The 26,920-nt window shown below is 37.6% G+C and overlaps 1 protein-coding gene across 6 annotated transcripts in view; it reads left to right on the top strand.

Annotated features, from left to right (window-relative positions):
* The window catches only part of IFT88 (intraflagellar transport 88), a 186,800-nt gene that overhangs the window by 23,481 nt on the left and 136,399 nt on the right, over window positions 1-26,920 (top strand). For 3 of the 6 annotated variants that reach the window (XM_080662125.1, XM_080662121.1, XM_080662123.1), the window contains exons 4-12: window positions 10,371-10,427; window positions 12,283-12,336; window positions 13,979-14,042; window positions 14,708-14,777; window positions 17,829-17,919; window positions 18,891-18,995; window positions 20,295-20,397; window positions 21,107-21,221; window positions 26,396-26,627. In XM_080662125.1, coding sequence (XP_080518251.1) covers window positions 10,371-10,427; window positions 12,283-12,336; window positions 13,979-14,042; window positions 14,708-14,777; window positions 17,829-17,919; window positions 18,891-18,995; window positions 20,295-20,397; window positions 21,107-21,221; window positions 26,396-26,627 — 891 coding nt within the window. The remainder of the gene's footprint in view (window positions 1-10,370; window positions 10,428-12,282; window positions 12,337-13,978; window positions 14,043-14,707; window positions 14,778-17,828; window positions 17,920-18,890; window positions 18,996-20,294; window positions 20,398-21,106; window positions 21,222-26,395; window positions 26,628-26,920) is intronic. The other 3 variants (XM_080662124.1, XM_080662126.1, XM_080662122.1) reach the window with 2 other exon arrangements.

Raw genomic sequence — 26,920 nt, 5'->3', positions numbered from 1 at the left:
TCTGTTTCTATAAAGTTGACTACCTTTGATACATCATATATGTGGAATCATACAGTATTTGTCTTTTTGTTACTGGCTTATTTCACATAGTATAATATTCTCAAAGTTCACACATATGAAAGGATTTCCTTCCTTTTTAAGACTGAATAATAGTCCATTGTATGGATAGACCACATTTTGTTCTGTGGACACTTGGGTTGCTTCCACTTCTTAGCTATTTCGAGTACTAGGTGTACTGGCTACTAATGCGGATTTTGTAATCAAAGAAAACACGATAATTTCAAGAGAAACATCAAAAGTGCTTTATTCAAAGTAATGTCCATCGCTAGCTACACATTTCCCCCATCTTTCAGGTAATTTGTGGATACCGTCCCAATAGAACTTTCCTTGTTTTGAGGCAAACCATTCAGAGACCCACTTTTCTACTTCTTTGTACATTTTGATGTGCTACTCAGAAAGTGCGTGTGCCATTGATCGGAACAAGTGGTAATCTGAAGTAGCAAGGTCTGGTGAATACGGTGGGTGGGTTAATACTTCCCTGGCAAGATCTTTTAACGTAGTGGTTCTCAACCTTTCTAATGCCACGACCCTTTAATACAGTTCCTCATGTTGTGGTGACCCCCAACCATAAAATTATTTTCGTTGCTACTTCATAACTGTAATTTTGCGACTGTTAGGAATCGTAATGTAAATATCTGTGTTTTCCGATGGTCTTAGGCTCTACAGCTGCGGTTCTCAACCTGTGGGTCGCGACCCACAGGTTGAGAACCGCTAGCAGGGTCGCCTAAGACCATCGGAAAACACAGATATTTACATTACGATTCCTAACAGTCGCAAAATTACAGTTATGAAGTAGCAACGAAAATAATTTTATGGTTGGGGGTCACCACAACATGAGGAACTGTATTAAAGGGTCGTGGCATTAGAAAGGTTGAGAACCACTGTAACTTGTCTTTAACTGGTTTTGAAGTGTGTGATGGGGCGTTATCATGAAGCAAAATTACTTTGCCATGTCTTTGGAACATTCTGGTCATTTCACGATCAAAGCATGGTTCAGATTGATTATTTGTTGTTGGTAGTGATCAGGATTAACGGTTTCATCTGGTTTTAGAAGCTCATAATACACCACACCTTCCTGATCCCACCAAAAGCAAAGCATTGTCTTATTTCCGAAGTGATTTGGCCTTGCAGTTAATGTTGATGGTGACCTGGATCAACCCATGATTTTGTGTGTTTGGGATTCTCAAAATAAATCCACTTTTCATCACCAGTCAGAATTCGATGCAAAAAAAGACTTTCTTTTCTGCCGTTGAAGCAACATTTTACTGATGACTTTTCGTTTTTTTTTAAATAAATCTTTATTGTTCAAATTATTACAATTGTTCCTCTTTTTTCCGCCATAGCTCCCCTCCACCCGGTTCCCACCCCACCCTCTGCCCTTATCTCCCCCCCCTCCCGCCACTGTCCTCATCCATAGGTGTACGATTTTTGTCCAGTCTCTTTCCGCACCCCCCAACCCCTTTCCCCCCAAGAATTGTCAGTCCACTCCCTTTCTATGCCCCTGATTCTATTATATTCACCAGTTTATTCTGTTCATCAGATTTTTTTATTCACTTGATTTTTAGATTCACTTGTTGATAGATATGTATTTGTTGTACTTAATTTTTATCTTTACCTTTTTCTTCTTCTTCCTCTTCTTAATGAATACCTTTCAGCATTTCATATAATACTGATTTGGTGGTGATAAATTCTTTTAGCTTTTTCTTATCTGTGAAACGCTTTATCTGCTCTTCAATTCTGAATAATAGCTTTGCTGGGTAGAGAAATCTTGGTTGTATGTTCTTGCTATTCATCACTTTGAATATTTCTTGCCACTCCCGTCTGGCCTGCATAGTTTCTGTTGAGAAATCAGCTGACAGTCGTATGGGTGCTCCCTTGTAGGTAACTAACTGTTTTTCTCTTGCTGCTTTTAATATTCTCTCTTTGTCTTTTGCTCTTGGCATTTTAATTATGATGTGTCTTGGTGTGGTCCTCTTTGGATTTCTTTTGTTTGGGGTTCTGTGCGCTTCCTGGACTTTTAAGTCTATTTCTTTCACCTGGTGGGGGAAGTTTTCGGTCATTATTTCTTCAAATAGGTTTTCAATATCTTGCTCTCTCTCTTCTTCTGGCATCCCCATAATTCTGATGTTGGTGCGCTTGAAGTTGTCCCAGAGGCTCCTTACACTATCTTCGGATTCTTTTTTCTTTTTTCTTTTCTGGTTGAGTGTTTTTTGCTTCTTTGTATTTCAAATCTTTGACTTGATTCTTGCGATCCTCTAGTCTGCTGTTAGATCTCTGTATAATATTTTTTATTTCAGTCAGTGTATGCTTAATTTCTAGTTGGTCCTTTTTGATATCCTCGAGGGTCTCGCTAAATTTATAGGCCCTATCTAGAAAATTCTTAAAAAACCTTATAACCGTGGTTTTGAACTCTATATCCAGTTGTTTGCTTTCCTCCATTTCTTTCATTTGTGACCTGTTTCTTTGTCTCCGCATTTTAGCTGCTTCCCTGAGTTGATAGAGTGGCTTTGTGTGCTAGGTGTCCTATAGGGCCCAGTGGCTTAGCCTCCCCAGTTACCTGAGGTGGACACTCTTGGTGCACCCCTTTGTGGGCTGTGTACACAGTCTTGTTGTAGTTAAGCATTGATTTTTCTTGGTATCACTGGGAGGAATTGACCTCCAGGCCAGTTGGCTGTGAGGACCAGTGGTGTCTACAGTGGGAGAACTGCTGTGCTGGAGACACCCTTATGAGACAGGACTTGCAAAAGCCTCTGTGCTCAGTTTGGATGGGGCGGAGTCTCAGGGTGGAGCAGACAGCATTGGTTTCCCGTCAGCCCTGCCCTAATAGGCCCCTGTGTCTCTGTGTCCCATGGTAATCGCTACAAGCACCTCTGAGAGAAAGCCGCCCTCGAGTTCCGCCCACTGCCAGACAGTCCAGTTTCTCCCCAAATGAGTCTGGGTCCCCAGAGTCTCGCCTGGAACTGGAGTTCTGTGCAGTCGGGAGCTTTTGTCTCCCTCCGGATTGAAAAAGCCAGCCATGTACTCAGTTGCCCTCCCTCTCCACGCTCCTCAGTACCTCTGCCTTCCGCAGTTCCTCTGAGTCTCAGTGTGTTTTTCTCTTTCTTGACAGTCCAGTTTCATGCCGGATGAGTCTGGGTCCCCAGAGTCTTGCCCGAACTGGAGTTCAGAGCCATTGGAGCTTTTGTCTCCCTCCCGCTTGAGAAAGCCAGCTGCACACTCAGTTGCCAGTCCTCTCCGCGCGTGCGTCTCAGTACCTCTGCCTTCTGCAGCTCCTCTGAGTCTCAGTGCGCTTTTCTCTTTCCTTCTAGTTGTAGAATTTCCACTCAGCCAGCCTTCCTGTGGTTCTGGATGATGTCCGTTTTGTCTTTTAGTTGTAGTTTTGAAATTGTTGTGCGAGGCAGCAGTTTAGGTGTTTACCTATGCTGCCATCTTGGTTTCTCCGACGTTTCGGTTTTCCATTTGTCTTTTGTTCAGTTGATGTGACCCATTTTCCTTCCTTTAATATCTTTCCCATTGCTTGTAAACGATCGGAAATTGTTTTCTGAGCAACGTTTAATCTTTCTGCTAGTTGTTTTTGAGTTTGACATGCATCTTCATCCAATAATACTAGTAATTGTTAATCTTCAAACTTTTTTGGTTGACCTGGACGTTCTTTGTCTTTCACATCGAAATCATCACCTTTAAAGTGTTTAAACCAGCGTTCACAAGTTTCTTGAGATGGAGCATGTTCACCATAAGCTTCCCGAAGTATTCAGCAGCACTTTTCTTCAAAATAAAGTAATGAATTAAAACTTCCCGCAAATGCTCTTTTTTTGGCACGAAATTTGACATTTTAAAGCGTAAAAACATCTATGATGTTAACACCTTCACAAAATTTGACATGTGAAGTTTTGAAGCTTGCTGTCAATACAACAAAATAGCATTCATATCAAATTGCATATGTATCAACATATATGTAACTCCATCTATTGAAAAAAATCCGCATTATTAACTGGTACACCTAGTATGCTGCTGTGAACATGGCTGTGCACATATTTCAAGACTCTGTTTTCAATCATTTAGATAAATACCTAGAGCTAGAATTGCTGGAACATATGATAGTTCTATTTTTAATATTTTTAGGACTTCCTCACTCTTTTCTATAATGGCTGCTCCATTTTACAATCCCAGTAACAGTGTACAAGCATTCTAATTTCTCTACATCCTTGCCAACACATATTATTTTCTATTTTTCTGAAAGTAGCAATTTTAATAGGTCGGTGGTTTTGATTTGCATTTCTCTGATGATTAGTGATGTTGAGTATCTTTTCATATGCTTGTTGGCCATTTATATATCATCTTTGAAAAAATGTCTAGTCAATGTCTTTGTCCATTTTTTAAGTAGGTTATTTGATTTTTTCTTATTGTGTTCTAAGAGTATTTTATATATTCTGGATATCAACCCCTTATCAGATTAATGATTTGTAAATATATTATCCATTCTTTAGGCCTTTTCAATGTGTTGATTATGTCCTTTAATGCACAAAATTTTTTGTTTTATATATTTTCATTTTCTATTTTTGCTTTTTTTGCCTGTGCTTTTGGTGTCATATCTAAGAAATCATTGCTAAGTCCAATGTCATTAAACTTTTCCCCTATATTTTCTTCTAGGAATTTTATAGTTTTAGGTTTTATGTTTAGGCCTTTTATCCATTTTGAATTAACTTTTGTATATTGTTTAAGATAAGGGTCTAACTTTATTCTTTTGCATGTGGATATCCAGTTTTCCCACTGTTGGAAAGACTGACCTTTCCTCATTGTGTGGTCTTGGCACCCTTGTTGAAGATTATTTGACCATATTCAGAAGGGTTTTTTCCAGTCCATTTATTCTGATTCATTGGTCTATTCTGTTTTTACACCAGTACCTCAGTGTTTTTGTTACCATAACTTTGTAATCTGTTTTGAAATCAGGAAGTATGCGTTTCCTAATTTTGTTCTTCTTTTTAAAAATTCTTTGGGATATTCAGGATCCCTTGAGATTTCAAATGAATTTTAGAATGAATTTTTTTATTTCTTAAAAAAATGGCATTGGGATTTTGGTAGGGATTGGACTGAATTTATAGATTGCTTTTGGTGGTATAGACATCTTAACAATAGCAAGTTTTTTAATCCATGAACATGGATGTTTTGCATTTATTTGTCTTATCTTTAATTTCTTTTAGCAATGTTTTATAATTATATATTATATATATTTTATTGATTTTTTACAGAGAGGAAGGGAGAGGGATAGAGAGTTAGAAACATCGATGAGAGAGGAACATCGATCAGCTGCCTCCTGCACACCCCCTACTGGGGATGTGCCCGCAACCAAGGTACATGCCCTTGACCGGAATCGAACCTGGGACCCTTCAGTCCCCAGGCCGACGCTCTATCCACTGAGCCAAACCGGTTTCGGCTATAATTATATATTAGATCAAATAATTTTTTATGCTTTTGAGAATATAAATTTTATTTATGTAAGGTTCGGAATATGTTTTCCTAAATCATTCATTGTTTAAAAATATTTGTAATTTTTAAAGTTACATAAATATTGATCCTTCAAAACATTGGAACTTAATTTATAAATTACTCTTCCCTTGGATTAATGATCCTCCGTTAATTAATATTCCATCAGCATATGAATTGCTAGAGTGATATTTTTCAGTATTATTAAAATTTTTGTGTATGTTATGCAAAGCATAGACATCTAACGTGCACAGTGTGTGGAATATGCCAACTCTCTTTTGTAGTTGAAAACGAACAGTTTGATACTAAGTGAAATATAGAAAGTTCTGTAAGAAAGAGTATAAGTCGTTATGGGACCATAAAGAAAGGTTATTTTTCACTGGGACAATCAGCAGAGGCTACTTAGGATAAATTTACAGTTGAATATTAAAGGGTATGTACAGTTAAGACTGACCTTGAGATATGGGAGAAAGGTATGACACAAGAGAGTGTAAGATGAATAAAGGAAGAGACAGGGTAGGCTCTACTCCATCTGAAGAAATCTGACCAATGCTTAAACACACACACACACACACACACACACACACCAGATTTAGTCATTTGTAAGTACCATGTTTTCCCGAAAATAAGACAGTGTCTTATATTAATTTTTGCTCCCAAAGACACGCTAGGTCTTATTTTCAGGGGGTGTATTATTTTTCCATGAAGAAGAATACGGTACACATTTATTGTTAAATGAAAATAAAGGAAATTTATTACCTGTATACGGTACGGTAGTACGGTAGTTGTCAACACAAACCAGACAAACTGTGAATCCTACAGTATCAAGAATTTACTCATTTATTCAATGACAATCATGTCATCATCTTCTGGAACATCATCATAACAATCCAATTCCTGAATTTCCTGGTGAATTTCTTGTGACTCCATTTCTTTCAGCATCAGTGGACCAAATCTCTCATGTTTAGCAATAGCACTGTCTTTAAATGAGTACTTCTTGTCAAGGTAGCCTGCTCGCAGTGCATTTGCAATGCAACTGTCAGTGATTTTCTCCCATGAATTCTTCACCCAAGTCACAACTTCTTGCAGTTTAGGTTTCACAAAGTTTCCACGCTGATTTCTCTGCATTCTATTTTCAGTGTAGTCATTCATTTCCATGCGCAAATTATCTTTGAATGGCTTGTTTATTGCAATATCAAGAGTCTGGAGATAGGCCGTCATTCCTGCGGGAATCATTATCTGATCTATTTTTCTTTCGTGAAGAAATGTCTTCATGTCTTTAGCGCGGTGAGTGCTGGCTGCATCCCAGACTAGCAGACCTCTTTGGCTCCCTCGCATAACAAGCGGCAGCATTAAATCGACCCACTTCCTTATAACTGCTTGTGTGGCCCAGGCTTTTTCAGTTTCAAGAATAAAAACACCCAAAACACGTTCAATCTTTTCCTTCTTGCCCTTAGAAATGGTTAAAGGTGGGATTTTAGTGCCATCCAGACGAATTGCCAAAATACAGGAAACACGTGCACTTTCGTAAGCAGTGGAGGGAATGTACGCTAAGGAGGCACCCCGCTGTTCAATTGTTGTTTGAGATGATTGGCCCATAAACACTGCAGTTTCATCCATAGCAATCATGTTGGAAAGATTGTATTTAGAGAAGTCAGCATCATCAATAAAGGACTTGAATGCAAGTGCTCGCTTAATAACTTGAGTATCTTCCAACCTAAACAATGTTGTAGATCTTTTTAAAGACAGTTCACTTCGCTGAAGGAAATTATCCAGCCAGTGTTGTGATGTTTTGAAGTCTTTGGGGGCTATGTCAAACTGTGGTGCCATTGCAAGGGCAAATTCTTGAATCTGAGCCCTATTCACAACCAAAGCCTTTGCTCTCCTGTCAACAACCCATTCACAGATCAGGTCTTCCAGCTCGGAAAATAATGGTTGCCGACCTGATCCACACTTGCGCTTTTTAGCATTTCCCTTGTCCACTTGTTCAATGAGGTTACCATACTCTGCTCGCCATTTTCGGACCAATCGGATACTCAACATCTTCTCTTTGCAGAAAGCAGTAAGATTTTGGCCCCAAGAGTCTTCCACCATTCCTTTCTTGTACTCCACGGAGTAGCTTTTTCTTTTTGCGCTCATTTCTAGGGGTAAAAAAAAAAGGAATTGGGGTATCAAGGTGGGGGGAGGGGGATCACTCAAAATGACACAGGGGGGATCAGAGGGGGGAATCAAAATGGCACAGGAGAATCAGAGGGGGGATTACCATTTTAGTAACCCCTTTTGATCCTCCTGTGTCATTTTGATTGTCCCCTCTGATCCTCCTGTGTCATTTTAAGTGATCCCCCTCACCCCACCCCTGTGCCACTGAACACCTTCACCAGACATTCCCCCTACCCCTTTATCAGACATTTACCCCCTGGGGCCTGCCTGGGGACTGTCACTGGGCTTGCTGGGGCCTGGATCTGGGCTGGAGCAGGGTCTGCCACTGACTGAGAACCTTCAGTCATCATGAAGGCGGCCGCGAGCATCAGGTAGTGTCACCAGAGACAGACCAGCACTCACCACCTTCACCGTGTCCCATCCGCTCTAATCCTCCTGTTCTTGTACACGCATCTGCAAAAGTCTCCTCCTCTCTCCCGCCCCGCGCTCACCGTTCACTCCGACCTCTGCTCCGCCTCCACACAGCAGTGACGGCAGGACTCCGCATAACGTCACTAGTTGCTAGACGCCAGTGGGGGCGGCCCTAGCGACCAGTTTATGGTAAATTAATTTTCATTCTGAGACAGAGCCTGGGGGCCTTATTTTCGGGGGATGCCTTATATTTCACTCAGAAGGAAACCTGTAAGTAGGTCTTATTTTCTGAGGATGTCTTATTTTTGGGAAAACACGGTAGTTCAAAAAAAAAAATCTTTCTTTCCTTCAGTTTGTTCTCATGGAAAAAAGTCCTGAGACTATCTTTTTCAGCTTTTTCTAAGACCTATTATGTCAATTAGGTCAAGTTTTTAATGTGTGTGTGTTTTTTTAGTGTCTTATATTTTTACTGATTTGGGGGAAAGGGGCTATTATTAATGAGAAAGATATAGTCAAATTTTACATTATGATTATGGATTTATTTTCTTAGTTTTTTGCTTTATATATTTGGAATAAAAATATTTAGAAATGTTATATTTTCATGGTAAATTGAGCCTTTTATTGCTATGAAATGACTTTCTATCTCTAGTAATTCTGTTTGTCTATTTTGTCAGATATTAGTATATTGATATAGTTATACCAGCTTTCTTTTGTCTAGTGTTTTCATGATATGTCTTTCCCAGTCTTTAACTTCCAACCTTTCCATATCCATATATTTCTTATTAGCAGCATGTGATTGAGTTTTGCTTTTCAAATACAGTCTGATAATCATATTATTTTTGGTGAATTATTTAATCCATTTGCATGTAATGAAATTACTGGCTTGGCTTCAATTTGTTGTGTTATTATTTGCTTTTCAATTTTTCTGCCTTTTTTATGTTTCATTTTCTTTCTTGTCTTCTTTTGTTTGTTTGTTATTTCCATTTCCCCCCATTGTTATTTTGGGAGTTTACATCTATAAAAATTCTCTTAGTGTTTTCCTAAAGATTATAATACTCGTCTTTAACTTATTAAAGTCTGATATAAATTAGTATTTTACTGGACAATGTTTCCTGGACAATGCTAGAATTTTATATTATTTTCAGTTATTTTTCAGTTCTAAAATTTCTATTCTTTTTTTATACTCTCCCATTCTCTGCTGAAATTATCAATCTTGTATTTTAGCTCACTGGACATATTAAGCATATTTATGTTAAAATCTGTGTCTGATATTTTCATTATATGTATCACCTTCTGGGTTTCTTTTCATTCTTTTGTTTTTCTTGGCTTTTGGTTAGGTAGTCTTGCCTCGTTTATGTCTATTTATTTTTGATTGAATGACAGACAGTATAAGTGAAAAATTTGAGAGTTAATTTAAGGCTATATGTCTGTGCTGTCCAGTATGATAACCACTGACCACATGTGGCAAGTTACATTTAAATTATTTAAAATTAAATACAATTTTAAAATTCAGATCCTTGTTACGCCAGCCATTTTTCAAATGCTCTGCAGCAACATGTGGCTAGTAGCTATCTCATCAGACAGGGCAGGCATGGAATGTTCCATCAGTGCAGAAAAGTTCTACTGGATAACACAGCCAAAAGTGATCTCATCTTTCAGTAGAGATAATTTACTCTTGCTTTTGGCCTTAGAGATACTAGAAATCCTGGTTCACCCTGATCCATTTGAGTTTGAGGTGATCCTAACTTGGACTTCAGTCCTTACAAGGGCTAGTATACTTCTAACTTACTTTTCAGTCTTAGCCTTTTGAGATCACAGTCTAAAGCTGGGAGGATTACAAGGGCAGCCACCTGGCAGGCCCCCAACTCCATTTTTTATCTCCTCAAGGCTGAGCTGAGATTCAAACCCAGATTCCCTGACTCCAAATCCTGTCTATTGTTAGACCTAGTGGCTGACAGTAATAAGAATTCATGATGAATGATGGAAGCAACCATGAAAACTGATCATTCCTATTGGCACTTCAGATCATTCTCAAGTTCCCTTTCTCCTGTAAAATTAATTCCAGAATAAATCTCCTTCTCAATATCTAAAATTCCTAAGCTCCTATATGTAGGATAATTTAAAAGGTAATTATTCTAAATATTATATTAACATTTCTCTATTGATAAATCTATATTTTACACTTCGTTTCCAGTTTTCTATTATGTAGCTTAATCTGAATTCTATTAACTATGTTTCTTTCACCTCTCCCCAAGATAACTGCTAAAATACCAAGCACAGCAGTTACTAGACCTGTAGCTACTGGATATGGGGTAGGTTTTCTTAAGCTGAAAATATTAAGATGCTTTTTCTTATAGATAAATTCATTTTAGGCAGTTCTAAGCAATTTTGGCCATTTTTCAGTCCATGAACCAGATATATTTTCTATTTTGAATAGTTACAAACATTATAAAAATCTCATTTAATAGCTTTGAATATTCTAGTCATTTTGATTGTAAATATATCAGAAAACATTTTATTACCTTTTCTATTTGTAAACCTTGTGTTGGTTGATCCACTTCCTTTCATTTTTTTACATAATATGACCAAGTCTCATGTGTTTTCCATTCATACATTTTATTTTAAGTTATATAATAAATATAATGTTTGTAATTTTTAAAAACTTACATACTAATTAATGCATTAAAAAGTAAAATTTAAGAAAAATTTCAAGGACATATATTTGGGCTTGCTCTTATTTGAGATTTTTGGAGGAAGGATGCTATATAAAAATCCATAAAGGAAAATCTTTTATATGTTGCCCAAATTTGGATGTTTTAGCTTAATAGAGAAATATGAGAGTGAGGTGGGATATCATTTCCCAGTCCTTATGATAATATTTCTTAGAAGTCAGAAAAATGATTTCAGAACCAAGGTCCAGGGCAGTTGCCTTCATACTGTCCCTTTATATAAATGAAAAAAGTAGCCTTACCTATAAAACCCTAATATGCAAATAGACCGAATGGCGGAACAACTAAACAACCGAATAACCAGTCGCTATGACATGCGCTGACCACCAGGGAGTGCGCACGGAACATGGTGGGCATCGGCAGCAGGTGGCAGAGTGTAGAACATGGTGGGCATCGGACGTAGCAGGATGGTAGAGCAGGTGAGCAAGGGTGCCAGACCAAGGCGGAGCACCAGTCACTGTCATTGGGGTGAGCCTCTGGTGGTTAATGAAAATTCTTTGTTCCCGCGCAGCACAGTCCCGCCCGGCACTTGCACCTGCTGCCAGCACCAGCCCCACTCACCCCTCAGGGCTTCTCCACCCCACCCCTGCTCCTGAGGGGCAATCGGGACCGGCAGCCATCTCTCAACACCCACTGCCAGCGACAGCCCCACTCGCACCTGCAGCTGGCACCGGAGCCGTTGCTGGCGCCTGGCGCCAGTCCCGATCACTCGGCGCCATCAGCGGGTGCAAGTGGCAGCTGCCAGCTCCAATCGCCCCTGAGGGCTTTTCCACCTCCCCCTGCTCCTGAGGGGTGATTGGGGCAGTAGCCACCGCTTACACCCACTGCTGGTGCTGTCCCCAATCACCGGCAAACAGTGGACCAGAGGCTGCAGTGGGAGGGGCTGGGTGGGGACACAGAGGATGGGCCGAGACCTGCCCCTGTGCCCACCGCAGCCTCGTGGCCCGCAGTTCCCTTGCAAGGTGCACGAATTCATGCACTGGGCCTCTAGTATATAATATAACTGTGTGTCATATGAAGCATGGTTTTATTAATCAGCCTATACATGTATTACCCATAAACTTGGTTTTTGGTGATGTTTCAGAAAGGAGACAGCAAACATATTCTGTGAATGGCCAGGTGGTTTAGGTTTTCCAGGTCAGACAGTCTCTGTTGCAAGTACCAAGTCTGCATTCCTAGTGTAGAGGCAGCCACAGATAGGTGTGGCTTTGTTCCAATGAAACTTTATTTACAAAGGCTGAGGGTTTTGTTTGCTGATGCCTGCTTTAGAGTTTTACTGTTTGACCCTATGTCCTCAGATGATACATGGAAAAAATTATGTTTAAGTTAATTTGCCAATAGAATAAAGAAAAAGTTATGAAAAAACTTTTATAATTTAATTTATAAAATTAAGTGTAGATTTTTAAAAATTGTTTTAACTTAGTTTTCTGTTTACTAGTCCAAGACATCCCTGACATCATCAATGGGAAGACCAGTGACAGGGGCTATCCAGGTATCTCTGTCGTGTGGTTGTCCATTTGGGGCCTCTCTGGTGACTTAGAATATTACCAAAGCTTTCTTTTCTTTATTATATTATTTAAAATGTTAAAGGAGATATTACTGATATAATTACCCTGATTCTTTAAAGTGTGGGCTACAGAATCGACTGTTTGAAATCTTTGGAGGCAAAGTCTCTGGACTTACTGAGGTCTCAGATGAAATTCTACTGGGGAGTGGACATGAACTGATGGTTTGATTGTATGGTGTACCCTGGGACCCATTTTTCCTGTGTTGTCATTTACAACCATGTCTTTGGTTTCTCTCATGGGCATAGAGGATACCAACCAAAAGTAGGGGAATAGCCAGCTTATCCTATCTAATAAAGAGGGAATATGCTAATTGACTGTCACACCCTCAAAAAGGTGGCGGTGCCCACAGCCAATAAGGAGGGAATATGTTAAGTGACTGCCATGCCCTCACAAGATGGCGGCACCCATAGCCACAAGATAGAGGCGCCCAGTCCCCTCAGCCCTGCCTCATCCAGCTGGAGTCCCCCAGTCCCCTCAGCCCCGCAAGGGAAGGCACTTGGGGATGATCAGGCCAGCAGGGGAGGGCAATTGGAGGCGATCGGGCTGGTAGGGGAGGGCAGTTGGGAATGATCATGCCGGCAGGGAAGCAGTTAGGTGTCAATCAGGCTGGCAGGGGAGCGGTTAGGGGGCTATCAGGCTGGCAGGCAGAGTGGTTAGGGGCAATCAGGCAGGCAGGCAAGAGTGGTTAGGAGCCAGCAGTCCCGGATTGTGAGAGGGATGTCCCCCAAGGGGTCCCAGATTGGAGAGGGTGCAGGTTGGGCTGAAGGACACCTTCCTCCCGTGCATGAATTTTGTGCACCAGGCCTCTAGTAGGCTATATAAGGTGCTATGTAAAAATCTATGAGGTTTTTTTTTTCCCTTTCAAATGGAGTAAGCCCAGTTAAATCAAGGAATTATAAATTTATAGGGGAGCCCAGTGGATAGAACATCAGCCCGAGGACTGAAAGGTACCAGGTTCGAGTCTGGTCAAGGGCACATACCTTGATTCCAGTTGCAAGCTTGGTTCCTGGCTAGTGCGTGAGGGAAGCAACCAATTGATGTGAACATCGATGTTTCTCTTTCTCTGTCTCTCTCCCTCCCTTCCACTCTCCCTAAAAATCAATAGAAAAATAGCCTTGGATGAGGATGAACCAAAAAAAAAAAAAAAAAAAGAAAGGAAGAAAAGAAAAAGAAAAGCATTTATAGGGGAAAATGAAAGTAGAGACAGATGACATAGAGGAGCAGAAGTACAGAATTAAAAATTGCAGTTAGCCCTGGCCAGCATGACTCAGTGGTTAGAGCATTGGCCTGTGAACTGATGGGTCTCAAGTTTGATTTCAGTCCAGGGCATATCCCTGGATTGCAGGTTCCCCGCCCCAGGGATGCAGGGTGAGTGCAGGAGGCAACCAATTGATGTAGCTCTCTCACATCGATATTTCTCTCTCTCTCCCTCTTCTCCCTTCTGCTCTCTCTAAAATCAATGGAAAAAATATCCTCCAGTGAGGATTAGCAAAAATAAAAAAAATTGCAGTTACGTGTCATTTGCAGAACTCTTTAGTACTTTTAAATTATTCCTATTCTTTTAAGGATGGAGTTACTAGACCTATGACAGCAGTGAGAGCAGCTGGTTTTACCAAAGCAGCTTTGAGAGGTTTGTCTTTATTAATTTTTTTCAGATCTTTTAATATTCTTTACTGTTTTTATATGTGTAATTATTGTTACCATTTTAAATCTAACATGCCATTGATTATAAGGTGTGTCATTATTTTAAGTACCATAAGAAAGGAAAGAGGTGATGAAAATACTCTGCATCACAATTGGGGTGGTAATTACACTGGCATGTAATTTGTCAAATTGTACATTAAAATTTTGTTTTATTTTTTATAAATTACAGCTCATTTTTTAAAATTAAAGGTAAAAATAGTATTTAAATATATGATAAATGATTTTAAAATAAAATTATTAGGATAAAAATTAATGTTTTTTATATAAATAAGGACAATTAAAAAACCAATACCAAGTTATTACTCACATGATTGATAATTTAGAGTTCATAATGGGAAAAGATTACTGTGGGAGATGAGTAAATACTGAAAGAGCATTTCATTTTTGTTTTTTTTTTATGTTAACACACAAGTTTATGTATGTTAAAAATCTCACCAATTTCTTTTTATACAAAATGTTTATGTAGACATAATAAATGTCCTGCTTATTTAATAAATAGTCATTTAATAAATAATTAACGTGCAAGGTTTCACATTTTCTTCAATTATGCTGGGTTGCAGATTAAATATGAACTCTTGAATTGTGTCTCAGGTTCTGCATTTGACCCCCTTGGTCAGTCAAGGGGCCCTGCTCCTCCTTTGGAAGCCAAGAACGAAGATAGGTATGTAAGTCCTTATGCTGTTGTTTTATTGTTGCATCTTTAAAATTTTTCCAAGTAAGTATTTTAAAAGTTTGTGTCACTAAAATAGTAATTACAATACCATCCCTAGTTCTTGGAATTAGCAAAAGAATCAAGCCTAATAAAAATAGCCATGTGTATACTATATAGTTTTATTATATTACTAGAGGCTTGGTGCACAGATTCGTGCACAGGTGAGATCCCTCGGCACAGCCTGCAGGGATTGGGTCGAAACCAGCAGTCGGGCACCGCCTGCTGCTCCTGCTGCTGCCGCGGCTCAGTAGGCTCGCTGCCGCTCCACTGTGGTCTCCGGGCTGCAGCGGCCACCATGAGCCCTGCGTCTGGTGCCCTTTGGTCAACTGAGTGGCGCTCCAGCTGTGGGAGCACACTGACCACCAGGGGGCAGCTCCTGCATTGAGCATCTGCCCCCTGGTGGTCAGTGCGTGTCATAGCAACTGGTCGACTGGTTGTTCTGGTTGTTCCGCCATTCAGTTGCTGAGCTTTTATTATATAGGATATAGATTTGACTTGAAGATATATCTAATTTTTATGGAGCCCAATATTGATTCTCTTGAAGGTCAAATAGGGTTGTAAATGTAATAAGATATGCTTATTTTAAAATAATATTTCAATGAAAAGAATTAAGAGAACATACAAGAAGTTAGTTTTTCATATCAGTATTGAGAAATTTCATTTTTGTTGAATTAACTTAGTTTTGTGCTGATAGTTAGAAAAGTAGCCAAAAACTATGGTATAAATTCAGCTGTATATATGTCCTAGTATCTAGGTACATTGAGGTCTACATTTTACAAATAGTTTTACAATCAAACACTTACTGAGTATTCAGTGTGTGCCAGGCATTTTACAGTGCAATACATAAATGAAGACTGAGCTATTACTATCATTCATGGAGAATATAAATCACAGAGATCTTGACTTGATAGTACTAATAAATTGCAGGACTGAGATTTGAATTCAGACTATTTCCAGAACTTATACTATTAACCACTATACTGTTTTGTTTCTATGTAGTAGATGTTATTAAACTGTAATCCTTAAATCCAGTATTTGAGCTATTGTGTAAATTACATAATTTCCATTTTCAACTAACAAGGAACCTCTATAGAAAACCAGTTTAGCCCTAGACAGTTTTGCTCAGTGGTTAGAGGACTGAAGGGTCTCAGGCTTAATTCTGGTCAAGGGCACATACCTGGGTTGCAGGCTTGATCTCCGGCCCTAAGTCGGGCCCATGCAGGAGGCAACCAATCTATGTGTCTTTCTCACATCAGTGTTGCTCTATCTCTGTCTCTCCCCCTTCCTAAAAAATCAATGGAAAAAATACCCTCGGGTAAGGATTAACAAATAAATAAAATAAAGTAAAACCAGTTTATTTTGTATCCTAGTTAATGACAGCATGTCTGTTAATAAAACTGTTTTTTAAAAAATATATCATTCTGGAATCCTTTTAGCTGCTAACAACAGAAGACACATCAGAAACACATATACAGTAAGAACATTTATTATATTATTAACAGGAAATCTGGTGGAAGGGCAGTTCTAGAGGTGGTTAATTTAACTTCCCAGTAGCATCAGTCCTGGTTCAGCTTCCCTCTGATTCTCTTGGCTTTTCTCAAGAGCCTACCCTTCTGTACGATGCCAAGGGTGCCATTACAGAGTTCAAAACTTCCAGAATGAGAATACTGATAAAGCCTAGCTGGAGTCAAAAAAGTTCCAGTTTCAGGTCCCTTTTAAAAAGCAAAGCAAAGAAAATCTTTCCAAGGCCTTCTGCCCCAAGAAGATTGTTTTCACTTTTCATTGGCAGAAAAGCATCACTTGCCTATGACTGATCTAAACATTTGACAACAGAATGAGATTTGACAAGTGTAGATCCAGGGGGTGGGTGCAGGCTCTTGTGTGGGTAGGTTTCCAGCACTGTCTGCATATAGCGCTGTGTGCATACAGAGTAAAGTTTTGGCATTTGATAGGGACATAGAGTATCTTCATAGAGTTCTTTTACAGATTTTTGCTTTAAAATTTTACATTGATATTTCAGGTTTAATCACAAACGTTGGCAACCAGAAAATAGATTTCTTACTTCATTATAACCTTTACGAAATCACCATCTGTTATGCTCATTGCTCAGTTAGAATTTTGCAGATCTTTGTAAACTCATAAAATTTGTATCCCACGTGATGAAATTTGTAGGTAGGTTCCACTGAAGAACATGATTCTATAGACAAGGCTATGCTATTAAATTTATTCTTGTATTCTTTTTTTAAAATCCCATAAATACAATGTGTTCCAATATACTCATAGTAAAATTTTATCTAGACACTGTTGTGCATTCAGAGTGTTGTGGTATTTTGCTGGAAGAAAATAAGAGCAAAAAGAAATTAATGTCATTTTTGAAAGGTGACTGATTTGAGGTACTGTGTTTGCTACTAATCAAGTCGGGGTTTTTAAACTTCTCACCTTGTTAGAAAGCTTCTCTGCAGTACCTATCTGGTAGTTAATAATAATTATTATATTATCTCTTTTATGGGGAGCTTCAGTTTTCCTAACCACTAGGTAAAGTTTCCATTTGCCAAACATCTGAAAAAAGGATCTGCTTTTTCTTGGGGATAATAATACAATAGTGTGGCTCTTAGATTTACCTTACTGGGTTTAAATCCTGGTAATCTAACTTTCTAGCTGTGTGATTTTGAGCATAGCACTTAACTTTCTAAACCTGTTTCCCTCAGTAAAAAGAATAATGATAATACTTGTATGTGATTATGATGATTAAATGCCACGATCAGGGTAAAGCATGTAGCTCAGTGTGAAATTACACTTATGCTAAGTAAATATTAGCTATTTTTACAGTTATTCTGAATAGTTATATAATTCTTAAAAACAGTAGTATATTTGCTCCTTAATGTATACGTTTCTCTTATCTATGACCTATTCTTCACATTTAAAAGCACGTTAAAAGTAAATTACATTTTAGTATATATCATTAGAGGTTGAATGATTACCTGCTTTTTTCTTTAATAGTCCAGAAGAAAAGATTAGACAATTAGAGAAGAAAGTAAATGAGTTGGTCGAAGAAAGTTGTATTGCCAACACTTGTGGAGACTTAAAACTGGTAAGTTTATAAACTAACAGGATTCAGGATTAGGATTATGAAGTGTGTGTGTGTGTGTGTGTGTGTGTGTGTGTGTGTGTGTGTCTCTATATGGTTTTATATGTGCACAGTTATGAAGTGTGTATGTATGTGCACACATAAAGGATATATATAGATAAATATTTTTGTTTTGCTGTTGACTGGCCTTAGAGTTTTCACTGAGGAAATTGTTTGTTGGGAATCCTACTCTGCTTCTTTTAAAATTATTAAATATTTTCTTTTAATTTGCTTTTGTTTAATTACTTTGACTGTTATACTATATAAATATAATTTCTGTGACTTTAGTTATCCGGTTAATGACTACCATTAGGAAAAATTGTTCAATATGAAAAGCTACTTTTGTTGCTCATTGAACTGGTGCCTTTTTAATCTAGTTCTAAAAAGCAAAAATCCCCTGTTGAATTAATCTGTTTGTAGTTAGTCTCAGTGGAATAGAAGGTTCCTGGCATTCTTAATAGAGAGCCAAATTAAGCATCTGCCATAACATTGAGTAGCAGTTATCCTGTAACTTGTCTAGATTTGGGGCATCCCAGAAACCAAACAAATCCATCTAAATTCCTATCTCACGAGATAGAATTAAAATATCCAAAGATTCATGAGTTGGGAGGAAAAAAGGAAATCAAAGACATAGTCAAACCTAAAAGTGGTGGAAGGCATAGTGATGAAGAGACTGGACTTGATGTAAAGCTACTATACATTTTGTCCCTCAGACTCCCTCTTCTTTTCCAGAATAAACACAAATTTTTATGATAGTGAGCTCCAGTTTAAACAAATGGTCTGGGTTCTTTTGTTGTCAAGGGGAGTTTGTGGTAAGGGTTCCCCGGGCTGTGGGCATCCAGGAATGGATATGGCATCCAGCCCAGCTACATGCAGGTGTTTCCCAAATGCACACATACTCAGAATGAATGTTCAGAGTGTATACTTGATTTCAGGCCTTAGAAAAGGCAAAAGACGCAGGAAGAAAAGAGAGAGTGCTGGTGAGACAACGTGAGCAGGTGACAACTCCAGAAAACATCAATCTGGATTTAACTTACTCAGTAAGTATGAAATACCTGTTGAGTAAAATTATTTTGCCTAGGATTGGAAGATTCCAGAAGTCTTTTATCTTTTATAGTTCTTGTTTCCTTTTATTTTCAAAATTTTATTGAATCTCAGATGCTTAGAATTAGATTAATGATAATCTTTTTTTGAATAAGAGTTCATGAGACACTCTTGTCTTTGGTCTGTGTGAAGATCTTTATTTGAACTTTATTTATTGATTGATTTGAAAGAGAGAGAGAGAAAAAAATACTGATTTGTTGTTCCATCCAAAATACTGATTTATTTTTGTACCCATTGGTTGATTCTTGTATGTGCCCTGACTGTGGATCCAACCTGCAACCTTTGTGTATTGGGATCACACTCTAATCAACTGAACTACCTGGCCAGGGCAGAGATCATTTTTTTATTTAGTTTTTTGATTAGTTGTTTTTAATAACTTAGCAAGTGCTTACCAGCCAATGACTGTTTCTTGAAGACTGCTGATATTTATGCTCTGTTCAATGTGGTTACTTTAATGAGATTCTGATGTGGACTTTTTGGCCTGTGAATTTCAAGAACTTCAAATGAGGCAAATAAGACAATATTCTGTGAAGGTAGTAAAAACAACAACAACAACAACTAATTTCTAGCAAAATTTCTTTAATTCTGAAAAGACAGTTCCTTGATGTTGATAGGGCTGTTTCAAAGGGTATATTTTTAGTGGGAAAATTGTCATATGTCAAACACATGGAAAAAAGTACATTTGAAACTGAATAAGAATTTTTAGATGTTTACTATTTATAGCTAATATTTTTTAATTCCATGATCAATTTATAATGATCATTTTTTCCTATCCTCTAGAAAGATAATTTACAGTAACTTAATAACAAATTATAATTTTGCATATAGAGGATCACTATTCAAATAAAGGTTTAAGATATTCCTACATGAAGTTTAATTTATTTTTATGAAGATAATTTGGTTCACTATTTTGCTTATTCCTTTTATCACTAGCAACATTAAGAAGACACAATTATTCTTTGTAGGTCTTCCTGAGATTAATGGGTGGCAAATACTATCTAAAATAGAAAGAATACATAGAAAATTAATGTAAATTTCAGAGATCAGCCTTACCTATCTGAATGTTCTGGTTCACTTGGAATGCAAAATTTTCTGTCTACTTCATTTCCTAATTGGTTAGGTGTCTTGATATGAGCAGCTAACTTTGTAATATGACTTTAATCTCTAGAAAGATTATAGGCAAAAGGGGCCTAAATGGTCATTGTGTATCTTTTTGCAATATTTTTCTTTCTTAGGTTCTTTTCAACTTGGCCAGTCAATATTCAGCTAATGAAATGTATGCTGAAGCACTAAACACATATCAAGTTATAGTGAAAAATAAGATGTTTATCAATGCAGGTAGGTGTTTATAGTCAGTTTGTCTAGTAAATATAGTTCTTCGTAGTGTTCATTTATGTTTCCTCCCTGTACAGTTTTTTACAATGAAGTGACCTATGCTCTAAAACAAATTTGTATTTATATAGAGGTATCCTGCTTAAAAATACTATTTATATTAAAATCCACACAAATGCAAATTAGGAAATACAGCTGGTATGAGGTATATAACCTAATAGTAAACAAAAAATGTGTTCTGTCATTACAAGTAAAATGAGCTATGGCAACCCCATCAAGTGTGCTTCCCCTTTATAATTCATCCCCAAGAGTTTGTAGTTTATATCTAGCATGTACATTGTGTAAAATTTGGTAGCAGTATTAAAGATTATTAATATCATTTTCTTGAATATCATATTAAAATGTGTGTAGCATTATTGGGTCTAATTTTAAAGTCCCATATTTTTCTTAGAAGAACACAACTCTAATTTTCTAATGTAAACCAGTTGTTTTCTAGTTGTATTTTTTAGGAATCCAACTGTCTTAATTGGATACATAATTAATTAGTGTGTGGATACATGAAAATAGTATGACTATTTTTCAAGGGAGAATTTTAGGTAATGCCTGAACCTTTATAACTTGATAAGAGCTTCAAAGAATATGAATTAAGGTTATCTAAAATATCATAGAAAAATGAAAAACATAGAATATTATATATTCCTTTTTTTTTAATTAGGAAGATTGAAAGTGAATATGGGAAATATTTATTTAAAGCAAAGAAATTATTCCAAAGCCATTAAATTCTACCGAATGGCATTAGATCAAATTCCAAGTGTCCATAAAGAAATGAGGTGAGTTTACATAATGATAACTTTGTAAAATTGTGTTATTTTCAGAAACAAGATAACTCTTTTGACCTGTTGTCAGTAGGTTGAACGTTTTGAGGTGTTTGTACAGGAGCGGTATTAGATTTATGTGATATCTGTTCTTGCGCACATTTGTATAATGACAAGTTAAAGGTTAAAGGCATAATATGTGATCAATTGAAATAAAACTAGACTACTTAGCCTATATAGGGGATAATCACCAAATGCAGCTAACTGCCAACAAAATCAAAACTTAGTCCTTTAGGACATACCAGACTCTATAGAGTGCAAGGTTAGAAATTCAGACGTTCGTGCTATAGATTGAGAGTAAAATCATGGGAGGAAGGGATTGCTTCTGAATCTGAGAAGATAGAGTTAGAGGGGGGAAATTGGGATACTTTCTATTCCTATAATATTTCAAGTACAGACACAGTAAATTACCTTATGGTCTGATAATAAATGTAGGAACATACGTTTCCAGGACTTTTACTGGTCATAATTTCCCCTAGGCCCAGTACTCTCCCTCTGTGAAACTTATTTGTAAATGCCACCTTCCATGATAACTTGTTTTTAATTGTGCACAATATCTTATCATCATCAGTAAATATCTGGCTTATAAAACAGTATCCTTGAACTACTTTTAACCCAGGTGATGCCAAGAACTTGAGCTTTTTAGAAGATGTATTTAGATATAATATTAGACAGAATATATTAAGTGCTTACTAATCAGGAATCAAGAGGTGCTGTAGTGCCCTAGTTAGTGTGTTCTGTGGTTAGAGCATCGGCCCAAGCACCAAAGGATCACCAGTTCGATTCCCAGTCAAGGGCACATATCTGGGTTGCAGGTTGCATCTCCAGCTTCAGTCAGGCCTGTGCAGGAGGCAATTAATCAGTGTGTCTCTCTCACATAGATGTTTCTCTCTTTTGTCCCTCCCTCATTCTCTCCCTCCTTCTTTTCTACTCTCTTCAAATTAACAACAACAAAAAAGAGGTGATATAGTAATTAAGTTGAGGGAATAATTATTAAGAACAAGAATAGTCAGTAAAAGCATTATGAAGGAGGTGTACTTGAGATAGGTGACTTAAGTGAAGAGGAAAAAAGGGGAAACATTCCAGACAAAAGGAACAACATAAGAAGAGTCAGGCAAATCAGTGTTCATGATCTGGTCAGAGAATTATGAATGAATGAATGTAGTTGAAACAGAGGGATTATGTTGAGAAGTAGTTAGAAATAAGATGAGATCATGGCCTTTAAAATGTCTATAATCAAAAGAGAGGCAATATTATTGAAGAGATGTGGAGAAATCGGAAACCTCATACATTGGCGATCTAAAATGGTATAGCCACTTTGGAATATAATTAGGCAATCTCTTAAAAAGTTAGACATGGGTTTACTGTATGACCAGTGGTACTGTATGTACCACTCTTGGGTATATACGCAAGAAAGTGAAAACATGTCACAAATGATCCTATGTGAATGTTCATGCAACATCATTCATAATCACCAAAAGAGGAACAATCAATATCCATCAACTAGGCTATGGATGAATGAAACATGGTGTATTCGTACTATGGAATACTATTTTACAATATAAAAGGAGTGAAGTGCTGATACATGCTATCAATCTTTAAAAGATTCTGCTGCTAATCAAAAAACTTCCAACAAACAAAAGCCCTGGACCAGACAGTTTCACAGGGGAGATTTATCAAACATTCAAAGAAGAAATAAAACCTATCTTCCTCAGACTATTCCAAAAAATTCAAGAGATAGGAGCACTTCCAAGCTCTTTCTACGAAGCCAGCATTACCCTAATCTCAAAACCAAATAAAGACAATACAAAGAGAATTACAGGCCAATATCCCTCATGAACATAGACGCCAAAATCCTCAACAAAATTCTAGTAAATCGAATCCAGCATTACATTAGAAAGATCATACACCATGACCAAGTGGGATTTATTCCGGGCATGCAAGGATGGTACAATCTCCGCAGATCAATGAATGTGATATACCACATACACTAAGAGATAAAAACCATATAATCATATCCATTGATGCAGAAAAAGCATTTGACAAAAATCCAACACCATTTCTTGATTAAAAACTCTCAGCAAGATGGGAATAGAAGGATCATACATCAACATAATAAAAGCTATATATGACAAACCCAGAGCCAACATCATACTCAATGGGCAACAACTAAAACCGTTTCCACTAAGAACAGGAACAAGACAGAGATGCCCACTCTCACCACTCCTGTTCAACATAGTACTGGAAGTACTACCCAAGCGATCAGACAAGAAGAAGAAATAAAAGGCATCCAAACTGGAAAAGAAGAAGTAAAACTGTCCTTATTCACAGATGACATGATATTGTACATAGAAAACTCCAAAGACCATCAAAAAACTACTACTAAATAAATGAATTCGGCAATGTAGCAGGATACAAAATTAATACCCAGAAGTCTATGGCTTTTCTATACACCAATAATGAACTCACAGAAAGAGAAACTAAAAAAGCAATCCCATTTACAATTGAAAAAAAAAGATTAAGATACCTAGGAATAAACTTAACCAAGGAGACAAAGGACCTATACTCAGAAAATTCCAGGACACTAAAAAAAGGGATAGAGGAAGACATGAACATATGGAAGAATATACCGTGTTCATGGATTGGTAGAATCAACATCATTAAAATGTCCATACTACCCAAAGCAATCTATAAATTCAATGCAATCCCTATTAAAATACCAACAGCATACTTCAAAGACCTAGAACAAATTCTCCAAAAATGCATCTGGAATAAAAAAAGACCACTAATAGCTGCAGCAATCTTGAGAAAACAGCAATGTTGGAGGGATCACAATACCAGATATCAAGCTATATTACAAAGCCACTATTCTCAAAACTGCGTGGTACTGGCACGAGAACAGACACATAGACCAGTGGAACAGACCAGAGAACCCAGAAATCGACACAAGCCAGTATGCTCATTAATTTTTGACAAAGGAGGCATGAACATACAATGGAGCCAAGACAGTCTCTTCAATAAATGGTGTTGGGAAACTGGACAGATACTTGCAAAACAATGAAACTAGACCACCAACTTACACCATACACAAAAATAAACTCAAGCCCTAACCGGTTTGGCTCAGTGGAAAGATCGTTGGCCTGTGGACTGAAAGGTCCCAGGTTCAATTCCGGTCAAGGGCATGTACCTTGGTCGTGGGCACATCCCCAGTAGGAGATGTGCAGGAGGCAGCTGATCAGTGTTTCTCTCTCATTGATGTTTCTAACTCTCTATCCCTCTCTCTTCCTCTCTGTAAAAAATCAATAAAAAATAAACTCAAAATGGATAAAGATTTAAATATAAGATGGGAAACCATAAAAATCTTAGAAGAAGCCATAGGCAGCAAAATAGCAGACATTTATTGTAGCAGTATCTTTACCAATACAGCTCCTAGGGCAATGGAAACTAAAGAGAAAATAAACAAATGGGACTACATCAAAATAAAAAGCTTCTGCACAGCAAAAGAAACCATCAGCAAAACAACAAGAAAGCCCACTGCCTGGGAGAACTTATTTGTCAGTGTTATCTCCGATAAGGGTTTCATCTCTAACATTTACAGAGAACTCTTACAACCTAACAAAAGGAAGATAAACAATCCACTCAAAAAATGGGCAACGGACCTAAATAGATACTTTTCAAAAGAGGACATTCAGAAAGCCAAAAGACATATGAAAACATGCTCAAAGTCGCTAATCATCTGAGAGATGCAAATCAAAACAACAATGAGGTACCACCTCACACCTGTCAGAATGGCTATTATCAACAAATCAACAAATGACAAGTGCTGGTGAGGATGTGGAGAAAAAGGAACCCTCCTTCACTGCTGGTGGGAATGCAGACTGGTGCAGCCACTGTGGAGAACAGTATGGCGTTTCCTCAAAAAATTAAAAATGGAACTGCCATTTGACCCAGGAATACCAATTCTAGTAATATATCCAAAGAAAACAAAAACACCAATCAGAAAGAATATATGCAGCCCTTTGTTCATAGCAGCACAATTTACAATAGCTAAGATTTGGAAACAGCCTAAGTGTGCATCAGCAGATGAGTGGATTAAAAACTTTGGTACATCTATACAATGGAATACTACGCTGCTGTAAAAAAGGAATTCTTACCATTTGCAACAGCAGGGATGGAACTGGAGAGTATTATGCTAAGTGAAATAAGCCAGTCAGTGAAAGATAAATACCACATTATCTCACCCCTTTGTGGAATATAAAGAACATTATAAACTGTTGAACAAAAATAGATAGAGGCAAAGAAGCATCAAACAGACTGTCAAACTACAGCAGGAAGGTAGGGGAGGGTTGGAGTGGGGGTAAGAGATCAAACAAAGGACTTGTATGCATGCATATAAGCACAACCAACAGATGCAAGACCCTGGGGAGGGGAGGAGGGCAAGTGCCAGGGGGTAGAGGAGGCCGGGGGGAAGTCAATGGGGAGGAAAAAAAAAAGGAGACATATGTACTACTATTTGTAATACCTTAAACAATAAAATAAAATTTAAAGAAAAGATTCTGCTGATTGAGAGACATCAAGACAAAAATGTCACATTTGTATGAGTTCATTTATATGCAGCATCTAGAAAAGGCAAATCCAGAGACAAAGAAAGGAGGTTAGGGCCCTGGCTGGTAGCTCAGTTGGTTGGCACATTCAAGAATTAAACAATAAATGCATAAATAAGTGAAGCAATAAATTGATATCTCTCTCTCTCTCTCTCTCTCTCTCTCTCTCTCTCTCTCTCTCTCTCTCTCTCTCTCTCTCTCTTAAAAAGAAAGGAGGTTAGCGTTGCCCAGGGCTGGAGGTGATAATGGGAGTGACCGCTGATGGGCACAGGTTTTCTTTTTAGGGTGATGGAAGTTACTTAATAAGAGGATAATTGTAGTTCCACAACTGTATGAACATAGTAGTAATCATTGAAGCAAATACTGAAAACAAATAAATTTTATGATATGAGCCTCAGTAAAGCTTTAGGAAAACAAAACAAAAAAGTCAAGTAGAATAGAAATGAAGGGAAATATCTGTGGAGTGTCTGACTACTGTACTGAGGAGTTCAGACTTAAAGCTGATCCCTGTTTATTTCTCTTTAGGATTAAAATTATGCAGAACATTGGAGTTACATTTATTAAAACCGGCCAGTACTCTGATGCCATTAATTCATTTGAGCACATAATGAGCATGGCACCAAACCTGAAGGCTGGCTTCAACCTCATTCTCAGTTACTTTGCTGTTGGAGATCGAGAGAAAATGAAGAAGGCTTTCCAAAAACTGATTGCTGTTCCATTAGAAATTGATGAAGATGATAAATACATTTCACCAAGTGTGAGTATGAGGAAGACTGGTAGCCAGCTCTTGGTTATCCATGCTTTTCTGTTTCCAGAAATGAAAAAGTTGGAGTGGATGACTTCTTAGGTTTCTCCCAACCCTGTATTAATGTATTTTAATTAAGTTTAATTAATGCATTTTCATTTATTATTTAAATTAGCTTGAGAACGGAACTCCATTGAAACAGGGGTAGAAAGTATGGTTAAAACAGACTGTGCAGTTTCAGTCAGAAAAAAAAAATATATTAGGAAAAACAAAATTATGTGCCAGGAATCTGCAATACTCTCAAG

This window comes from Plecotus auritus (assembly GCF_963455305.1).
Source record: "Plecotus auritus genome assembly, chromosome: 3".
Lineage (NCBI taxonomy): Eukaryota > Metazoa > Chordata > Mammalia > Chiroptera > Vespertilionidae > Plecotus > Plecotus auritus.
The sequence above is the reverse complement of the archived record's forward strand: the minus strand, read 5'-3'. Positions and strand labels throughout refer to the sequence as shown.